Genomic DNA, 10682 nt, shown 5'->3' with positions numbered 1-10682 from the left:
ATTGTTTATCTTCAAACAGTCACATAAAATAATATTCCCAAATACGTTCTTACAGTTGTGTGTGTGCGACACACACACAACTGTACAATTGGAAAAAACAAATAACTTCTCCACAAGAAAAGTTCCCTCATTTCAAAAAATTGAAGGAAAGGAAATAAATATTTGGTGTATTATGGACTTAGTAGCCTATATCTAACCGCGGAACTTTATCTGTTATTCAATACATATATTTTTTTCAGTTTTTCTTGCGAGTAGTTAAAAAAAAAAGTTTTTCTTCATATTAGGTCTGTGTCAAGGCTTCATAATCTAGTCATACATATTAATTGGTGGGTAATGGGTGGCACAAGAACAGCTTTACTAGACAAATATGAAATAGTGATCTTTATCAAATCTACGGAAGCCTTTGCATTCACCAAAAAAAAAAAATCTGACAGCTTATTACAAGATACCGATCTCATAATTATGAGATAAAATCTCGTAAATATGAGATACCAATCTCGTAATTATGAGATCCTGAAGTCAATATTATGAGATCTTATCTCATAATTACGAGATAAAAGTATAAGATAATATGTTATATTTAAGAGATCAGGAAGGAGATTCATTGCCGAGCTACGCTGCATAAAACGTGAACAATGAGTCGCTTGTCAAATTTAATATTCTTTTATTTTCTTTTAGGTATGCGACACTGGGTAACACTGAGTTTCTTCAATTTGGATGGAATTAGTTTTAGTTTGTCAGCATTGCGCAGTAAGTCCTTAATATTGTTTAGGTGAAAAAGCCCACTCTACTCTGGCTAGCTGGAAGTCGCACTGTTCCTGCAAGAGCAATTAAGCCAGCATGGGATGCTATCTCGTAATTACGAGATTTTATCTCGTAATTATGAGAAAAGATCTTGTAATTATGAGATAATATGTCGTAATTACGAGATACAGATAAAAGATACAGATCTATATATTTATATATATATATATATACTTCTCAAAAAAATAAAGGAACACAATCAGATTATAGCATCAAGTTAATTAAACTTCTGGGATATTGATTTGGTCAGGTAAGTAGCAGAGGTGGTTGTTCATCAGTTTCAGCTGCTTTGGTGTTAATAAAATTAACAACAGGTGCACTAGAGGGGCAACAACGAGACAACCATCCAAACAGGAATGGTTTTACAGGTGGAGGCCACTCACATTTTTTCGCCTCTCATCTCTTCTGACTCTTTTTCACCAGTTTAACAATTGTCTAGGGTCACTGTCACTACTGTTAACATGAGGCGCTACCTGGACCCTACAGAGGTTGCACAGGCAGTCCAACTCCTCCAGGATGGCACATTATTACGTGCCATTGCCAGAAGGTTTGCTGTTTCTTCCAGCACAATCTCCAGAGCATGGAGGAGATTCCAGGAGACAGGCAATTACTGAGCTGGGCAGGGCCGTAGAAGCTCTACAACCCATCAACGGGACCGGTATCTGCTCCTTTGTACAAGCAGGAGCAGGAGGAGCACTGCCAGAGCCCTACAAAATGACCTCCAGCAGGCCACTGGTTTGAATGTCTCTGACCAAACAATCAGAAACAGACTTTACAAGGGTGGTCTAAGGGCCCGACTTCCTCTAGTGGGCCCTGTGCTTACTGCCCGGCACCATGGAGCTCGATTGGCATTTGCCACAGAACAGTGGAATTGGCAAGTCCGCCACTGGCACCCTGTGCTTTTCACAGATGAGAGCAGGTTCACCCTAAGCACATGTGACAGACGTGAAAGGGTCTGGGGAAGCCGTGGAGAACATTATGCTGCCTGTAACATCATTCAGGATGACCGGCTTGGTGGTGGGTCAGTGATGGTCTGGGGAGGCATATCCATGGGGGGACGCACAGACCTATACAGGCTAGACAACGGCACCCTGACTGCCATTAGGTATCGGGATAAAATCCTTGCACACATTGTCAGACCCTATGCTGGTGCAGTGGGTCATCATGGGTTAATCCAGGTGCACGACAATGCCCTGCCTCATGTGGCAAGAGTAAGCAGGCAATTACTGGAGGATGAAGGAATTGATACCATTGATTGGCCCCCACACTCGCCTGACCTAAATCCAATAGAACACCTCTGGGACATTATATTTTGATCCATCCGACGCTGCCAGTTTGCACCTCAGACTGTCCAGTGATGCCCAGGTCCAGACCTGAGAGGAGATACCCCAGGACGCCATCCGTCGTCTCATTAGGAGCATGCCCCGAAATTGTCAGGCATGCATACATACACGTGGGGGCAATACAAATTACTGAATATCATTTTGAGTTGCTGCAATGAAATTTCAGCAAAATGGACTAGCCTGCTGCATAATTTTTTCACTGTAATGTTAGGGGTGTCTTTGAATTCAGCGCTCTGTAGGTTGACTGTCTTCATTTCCATCAAATGATGTGTTTTTTTTTTTGTTTTGTTCCTAACACATCACCCAGTCCATATCGGTATAAATAAAAGCATGATTTTTTTTGCCCCATTGAGATCTGATGTGTTCAAAGTGTTCCTTTAATGTTTTTTGAGCAGTGTATATACACTGCTATGTGACTCAGTGGGAGTGGGGAGTACCAGCATGGTTGACAGTGGCTTCACTATTTTTGGCCTATCAGCAATCCAGTGAATAAGTAGAGATCAGTGATTCATAATTGTCTAGCCTTCCGCAGCGTTCTCCATGCTCTGTCGCTTAACAACTGTAACAGATGACACAAAAAGCAGGAAAAGAATGAATACTCAACTTTTCAGAAGTGTTTTTTTTTTTATTTTATTTTTATTGTAAGGTGAACACTCATGAGACTACAGAGTGGAATAAAGGTGAAGACCACCGGGAGGATGAATAAATAAACGCCAATGTAATGATATAAACCTTAGTCAGTTATATTAACAAACTGCTGTCATTTTGCACATCTCTGATGTTGCTGCTATTTTCAAATATCCATTACTGTGAAAATGTCCATAGCTGTACATTGTTTATTTATTCTCCAGGTGGACAGTTTTATATTGTTAAAACAATTTACAGTACAGTATTTTATTGTTTATTTCTTAACTATTCACTATTATGTTATTCTTATACATTTTTCTAAGGTCCACATTTGTGTTGCCATTTTTTCTCTAATCTTTTTGCTGCTGTAAACACCAGAATTTCCCCATTGTGGGACAATAAAGGGATTTTCTATTCTATTCTATTCTATTCTATTCTATTCTATTCTATAAAATGGGTAGAAAGATATAAGTAAATATTAACATTGTATGTATAAAAAATGTATCTTCAAAATCTCTTATATTCAACAACAAAAAATGCTTAATTGTGTAGAATAGTAATAAAAAATTTAAATCAAATCAGATTTATAGTCCCCACACTGCAGATCTATCAGAATCTGTCCCTAAATTTCAGCCAAACCAATTTACACAGTAACAGATAAAAACCTTTAGATGAATCAAACATTACCCGCTAAATATCTCACTCAATAACCAAGCTATTTTCATTCATTTCAGATCGAACTATCCACATTACTATTATATTCAGTATAATATTAAACTGAACTTCCAATATTCACCACTGTTCGGCAGCAAGTACCTCTTTCCTCTATGCACAGAGCAGCTGGTTTGGTTCGATTCGCAATGAATCCTGGGATAACCAAGGATACATAGAACACACCGGACTAATCCTTGAAACCGAGCTAAAATAAGGACACATCTGTAGGCCACATAGCGAGGAGTCTTGGAATCTGACCAGACCTCAGTGCCGCGCCATGATGAAGTTGTGACCTCAGTGCCTTCGAATCTAGCTTTGGGAGAACGCATCCCATAAATTTGAACACAGCCTAAGTCTAAATGAGCTGATGGTACAGATCATGCTTCCGGTACGGGTTGGGTAGTGACATTGTGACACAGAGCTGCAGCCATGTACATACATGGGAGGGAAGAGGCAGTCCCATTCATGTTTATAACCAATACTAAATCAGCGACATTAAAGATGAAGCCCAACTGGCCACCAAAATATTGACAAGCCCCAGAGATAAGATCTCAGATGGCAATGGCCACCATGTACTAACTTCAGAAAATAAAAAGTGTACCTTTTATCTCCCTGCCGAAACCCGGGATCGAACCAGGGACCTTTAGATCTTCAGTCTAACGCTCTCCCAACTGAGCTATTTCGGCGTACAAAATGCACGGGAAACACACCAATACTAGTTCCTATAGACACTTATGTTTTATTTAGCTGTGTTTTTTTTTTTGTCGGTGACAAAAATTTCCTACTGTCTTTCACTTATGCTTTAAGAGAATGGTAGTAGGTTTCTTCAACTTGACTGCTCCCTCGTTGCTAATACGACGCTGATAAGTGCGCAGTGACGCCATCACGTCCGACCGAATGTAGCGTCATCCTTTCTGATGTAGAGCCGTGCGGCGGCCTTTCTTCACCGACTCTCCGTTGTCCGCTGTAATCTCACTACCTTATCCCCAGGATTCAGGTTCAATTTTTCCCATTAACAATGACTCGAAGGTCGCCGTTGCTCGCCGCGTACTTGCTGTTTGTGCTCGCTTTGAGTTTTGAGGTTTCAGCGGACGGTTTGGTGAACGATGACGTGAAGAGGACGGTAGACCTGAGCACTCATCTCGCTAAGATCACCGCTGAGATCTTGCTGTCCAACCAAGGACAGTCCTCTGTCCAGAGCTTTATATTGGCTGTGGATGCAGAACTGGCGCCTCACATGGCATACATCGGAGCTTCGGTGAGTCCAGCGTTAGCAAAGAAACAGCGCCAAGACGCATTATGTCACCCGCTAGCTAGCGTTAGCTTCTGGTCTCTTAAAAACTAAGGATAGTGTAGATAAAAACACTTTCTACATCTCCCCACTGTTGTATTCCTTGTTTTTTAGCTGCATGCATAAGCGTGGCGACTGAAAGCATGCTAGTATAGTTTAATAACTGGCATGCAAGAAAAGCTAAGAAGCTCAAAGTGGCCAAACCAATTTGGTTATTGTTCTGCAAGTTCAAAAGTCAGTTCACCAAAAAAAAAAAAATAATATTAGTTGCAAGTGTTATGAGTTGTGTATTTACAAATGCATGCCATTTAGAGCAGTTTATTGAGTATAATGTTTTGGCTACACCCTCAGAGAATCAATGGGAGAGGAATTGCTAACAGTGTTAGCCTTTAACTTCCGCAGGGCTCCACGCGCTGTCACTGGCTGAATGACACGTATGCGCTGGGCAGGTCACTTCCGGGTGTGACTTCTCACAGCTCTGCCCCCTTCATTTGTGAATTATTTGCAAGACTTTTTTTTTTTTTATATGATACCAGGAAATTAAGCTGATGCTATTCTTCTATGTGTAATATATATTATATGTATATTTTTTATTGTATTCCAGGTGAAGGGTGATGAAGAGGAAGATGGCACGCTTGAACTCCAACAGACAACAATCCAGGGACAAAGGTATGATCACCCTCAAGTTTGATCTCCTTAAAAAAGCAGTGTGTTCTCCATTGAAGTTCAAATGTCAGATCAGATGTTTATTTACATTTATAAGGAAATATGCATTGTTAAATTCTAGCTTTAATGTTCCACTGGAAATACTGTCTTGTTTTGCGTTACTTTAACGCACAGTACTGTATGTATATATAGCTATATAATATGTTTTGTTTAATATTGTATGTAACTATAGATTCCATATTCTATATATATATATATATATATATATATATCTCAAATTTGACTGCACAATCAACACCAAGTCAAATTCCTTGTAAGTGCAAACCTATTTGGCAATAAACTGATTCTGATTTAGTTCTTGTCTAGATGAAGCATCCATTTGGTTTGCATTTCAATGTTATTGATTTGAGATGAAATTAAAGAATCAAGATAATTCTTGTTTTTATTCTTCTTTTTTTTCTTTTTAGAAAAGCTGAAATGTGATATCAAAATTTGACAGAGAAAATCTATATTAATTAAAACCCGTTTTTACAATGAGCTATAGCTTTCTTTTAGAAAAATTCAGCCGAAATGCTCAATTAAAAGTTTAAAAATTGGGATTTATGATTTGTGTATTCAAACTTAGAACTGGGTTCTAATCCAAAATGTTCTTCATCTATCTTATAACAGTGGAGAGTTCTACAAAGTGATGCTGCCCTCATCTCTGGCTGCTGGGGCTCAGCTGAAAGTGAAGACGGAGATGACATTTAGCCATGTCTTGAGGCCTTTCCCCACACAAATCACCCAGGCAGAGCGTCAGCTGGTCATCTTTCAAGGCAATCACTATATGTACTCCCCGTATCCCACCCGCAGCCAGACCACACGTGTCCGTCTGGCCTCCAAGACTGTGGAAAGCTACACCAAATTTGGCAACCCGAGCAAGACCGATGAGATCATTGAATACGGGCCATTCCGCGACGTCGCTCCATTCAGTGAGGTATGGTCCTGTCCACTTTTGGTCAGCTCCAAAAAAAAAAAAAAACATAAAAGGATGCCACAAAATGGCTGGTTAATTGTGTTTTTTTTCCCCAATCTCTTAGGATGCAATGAAGATCCATTACGAAAATAACACACCCTTCCTCACCATCACTAGCATCACTCGCACCATTGAGGTGTCTCACTGGGGAAACATTGCTGTTGAGGAAACCATCGATCTTAGGCACACAGGAGCCATTCTGAAGGGTCCCTTCTCACGTTACGATTACCAGCGTCAGTCGGACAGCGGCATCTCCTCTGTCAAATCCTTCAAGGTTTAAATAATACGATTTTTTTTGCATCTAGCTGCATAGATCAGAGTAATGTGGCCAATTTTTTATTTCTGTAAAGTGTATTTGAAATCTTTATACTTTGTAGATTTATAAAGTAGGGATTTACTATCAACTTTGCAAGTGTTTTATGTTGTCAATGAGAACAGCTACCATTATTATCAAAAATAGTATCATTAGAAGGTAGATCCTCAAATTGATTATTCATGCTAATGTATTATGGTGACTCCCATCTTTCCTCCTCCACAGACCATCCTTCCTGCCTCAGCTCAAGATGTTTACTACAGAGATGAGATCGGCAACATCTCTACCTCCCACCTGCAGATCCTTGATGACTCTGTGGAGGTGGAGGTCAGACCACGTTTCCCCCTCTTTGGAGGCTGGAAGACTCATTATATCATTGGCTACAACCTGCCAAGCTATGAATACCTCTACACCCTCGGTTGGTTCTGGAAATCATTACTTATATAAGTGCTTAAAACTGAGAAGCTAACTTTTAGTATGATTGTTTTTTCAAGGTGATCAGTATGCACTGAAAATGAGACTCATCGACCACGTGTATGATGACCAGGTCATCGACTACATGACCGTGAAAATCATTCTACCAGAAGGTGCAAAGTAAGTGTTCCTAATCAAATCTGCTTACTAGCTAATTAAGGGGGCAGGGATATGTGGTGACTCGGACGTCTTTATGTTTTTAATGTTGTGTATCATTAGAAACATCCACGTGGACACACCTTACAAAATAGATCGAATGCCGAACCAGCTGCACTACACGTATCTGGACACATTTGGTCGACCGGTTTTAGTCGCTACAAAGAACAACTTGGTGGAGCAGCATATTCAGGACTTTGTGGTAAGATTTTGGGAAGAGAGTTTGATGAGTAACGCTGTTATGGTTTATTATGGTTTAATACAGGTTATGTAAAAAGATATGGAGGGGAGGTCTTTTTAGGTGCAGCTTTGTTTAATTTAATTGATCCAAGAAATAATCCACTATTAGATTAGCTGTAATGGCAACAAGGAAGCCTTTTAACACGGTTGGATGCTTGTTAACAATTGACTAAGTTACTTAGTTAAATCATTTTATGTGTTATTTTTAATCTTAAACATGTTTGTAGATCAATCAAATTAAATAATCTTCTTTATCTGTAGGTTCATTACACTTTCAACAAGATCCTGATGCTGCAGGAGCCTCTGTTAGTTGTGGGGGCTTTCTACATACTCTTCTTCACCGTGATCATTTATGTACGACTGGACTTTGCCATCACAAAGGTATGAATGGGCCTAGAGTGATCATAAGTTATGTTAGTCAAATTCCATTGGTTTGTTTACCATTTGTTCCCAAGAGTCGATTTGATTCAAGCATAGAACCAAATGGGATTCTCACAAGGTGGTGTCATTTTGTTTAAAAAGAAAGCCCAATAGTGTTGCTGTAGTTTCGCTGCATTAAAAATAATCACATATTCATACTGTTTGTAAAAGGTTACAATATCCTCTGAGCATGATGCTGCTATCACTGTGCTCTATAATTTTAGCCGTGTCAGGGACTCGCTACTAAAGCTATAATAATAATATAATAATATTGTAAACAAATCGTTTTACTTGATGACACAAAATATTAGCAGCCTTCCTTTAGCCGGCTGACAGGCAGTGTGCAGCAGCAGGTGCAGGGCGTCACACAATCTTCATGCCGCTGCAGAAAAGTCCAGTCACTCCTGGCCTAATACTGGTATTTCATAAAGGAACTAAATAGTGGGAGCAGTTTGATGGACAAATGTGGATCCATTTACTTCCTAAAACCTCTCTTCTGTTGGACTAATTTTTATGGCCTTGCATTTATTCAGGATCCTGCAGCTGAGGTGCGGATGAAGGTAGCCTCCATCACAGAGCAGGTGCTCACTCTGGTCAACAAACGTCTGGGTCTGTACCGCCACATGGATGAGGTGGTCAACCGCTATAAACAGTCTCGCGACACGGGCGCCCTCAACAGCGGGCGCAAGACCTTGGAGGCTGACCACCGCACTCTCACCAATGAAATCAGCTCTCTGCAGGCCCGCCTCAAGACGGAGGGCTCCGACCTGGCTGAAAAGGTTGGGACCATTATTAAAACTGCCGTTTAAAAGGAAAGTTAACCCAGATCGCTGCTTTGCTTACTAGTTTGTTTTTTTAATTTCAGGTTGGGGAGATCCAGAAGCTGGACGGTCAGGTGAAGGAGCTGGTGTGCCGCTGCTGCTCAGAGGCGGAGCGTCTGGTTGCCGGTAAGGTCAAGAAGGAGACTTACATTGAGAGTGAGAAGACTCTGACCGGCAAGAGACAAGAGCTCATCAACCGCATTGACAGTCTGCTGGATGCTCTCTAAACGTTGCACACACACAGACACCCCTGCTTTTTATGAAACCGATGTGAAATGTGACACTTACTGTTTTTTTCTTTTCAACCATCATTGCATCCAGACATGGACTATCAACATCTCATTTTATGGAAGTGATGAGTTTATCTGGACATGTACCTCTGTGCCTGGGGATAAACTTGTGGTCACTGTGCTGCAGAGCAGCTGACATAACCGTGTTTGTTTCTGATCTTTATTTGAACGACCCCTTAATCTCGGTTTCATTTGCCTCAGATTTCATCTCCATATCATTCGCGGGGAAGCATGCATGGGTTAATGGACTGTATTTGAAAATGGGTCTCACATCTTTACTCACACATACTGTTTTCTGAAACTGATGCGGTGAATACAACATTTTGCCCCGGACTGACATTTTGAATTTAAAGCTCTGAAGCTGCATCAAGGCCAGCATTGTTTTTGACAGTCAACATCCAACTCATATTTTCTACATTTTGTATGATTTTCAATTCTTTTTTTTTTTTTTTTTTTTTTGACTGAGATTAAAGGCTTAAGGAGATTTGAGTGTGTAGAAGAGAACACATGGAAACTGTTATTTTGGGAAAGGGGCATTGATGTGAATCTCAGTTAAATTTGGAAATAAAGTTTGGAGAAACTCATTCTGGTTTAGCTTTTTGTCTTTTTCATTCCTTCCTCTATTGGCACAGTACCTTTGGTTCACCACAAGAGGGCATACTAGCTTCAAGAACAGAGATTTACTCTTATAAGGCCCTTTTGAAAACCTAAAAAATACCTGGAAAATTTCTATTTCCTTTTTTCTGAGAAAGGCATCTTATAGTACGATTATTCCATATTTTCATAGTTTTTTCCTGCATGTTGCAGCTTTTATTTTTTTAAGTCCAACCTCTGTTTTTGTACCTGCAGCCAATTGGGTTAAGTTTTAGGCTAAGGACAAGTGTGAAAAGGGTCAGCTAGAGGTCATTGCTTTCCCTCTGAGATCATCAAAAGTCCCAACATGTCATTTCCTCCTCCATAATAACAGTCGGGCTCCTCTCACAATGACGGAGCTCACGCATTGTGTGCACCATACAATAATCATTCTGAAAACACACGGCGGGGAGAAAACCACAGACAATGTCCGTCAGTGCTGGCCCTTGGTGGCAAAAGGTCACACAATGGCATTTTTGTGTGTGCCTTTGGAATAAGTGGAGGTTTTTAGGAGCGTGACAAGCTCCTACTTTGATAAGCTACTAAGATCACGTCTGCTCTCTATTCTGCCATGACAGAATCAGATCTCTGTAGGATGGACTAGTTCAGGTCTGAAAGGGAAATGCATCTCTCCACATTTCACTTATTTTGAGTAGGTAAATGAGTTTGTCAATGGAATGAGTATGTTTACTCTTAAAGTAGGATAATTGCATAATATGCACATGAAATAAGATAATCCAATTGTGTTTTCTTATTTTAAGTGTAAATTGTCTTTTCCATTGGCAAAGTGTCTCTCTTACCTCCTTTATCCAAGAACAAATGCACTTATTTTAAGAAAAAATTACTTATCTAGATTTCAGTTTTTTTCAGTGAAT

The 10682-nt window shown here is 40.1% G+C and overlaps 1 protein-coding gene and 1 non-coding gene across 2 annotated transcripts; one reads left to right on the top strand and one right to left on the bottom strand.

Annotated features, from left to right (window-relative positions):
- Positions 1-4101: 4101 nt before the first annotated feature.
- On the bottom strand, positions 4102-4174 carry trnaf-gaa. The gene has a single exon. It is a non-coding gene; the product is annotated as a tRNA-Phe (tRNA).
- Positions 4175-4382: 208 nt separating this feature from the next.
- On the top strand, positions 4383-9758 carry rpn1 (ribophorin I). The gene is made up of 10 exons (XM_038294649.1): positions 4383-4746; positions 5384-5448; positions 6115-6421; positions 6525-6734; positions 6999-7191; positions 7268-7367; positions 7467-7605; positions 7905-8024; positions 8597-8842; positions 8929-9758. The coding sequence occupies exons 1-10, from the start codon at positions 4507-4509 to the stop codon at positions 9109-9111; spliced, it is 1803 nt and encodes a 600-aa protein (XP_038150577.1). The 5' UTR covers positions 4383-4506; the 3' UTR covers positions 9112-9758.
- Positions 9759-10682: the final 924 nt, after the last annotated feature.

The sequence above is a fragment of the Cyprinodon tularosa genome, unplaced genomic scaffold (genome assembly GCF_016077235.1).
Source record: "Cyprinodon tularosa strain WSP-4 unplaced genomic scaffold, ASM1607723v1 ctg11, whole genome shotgun sequence".
Lineage (NCBI taxonomy): Eukaryota > Metazoa > Chordata > Actinopteri > Cyprinodontiformes > Cyprinodontidae > Cyprinodon > Cyprinodon tularosa.
The sequence above is the reverse complement of the archived record's forward strand: the minus strand, read 5'-3'. Positions and strand labels throughout refer to the sequence as shown.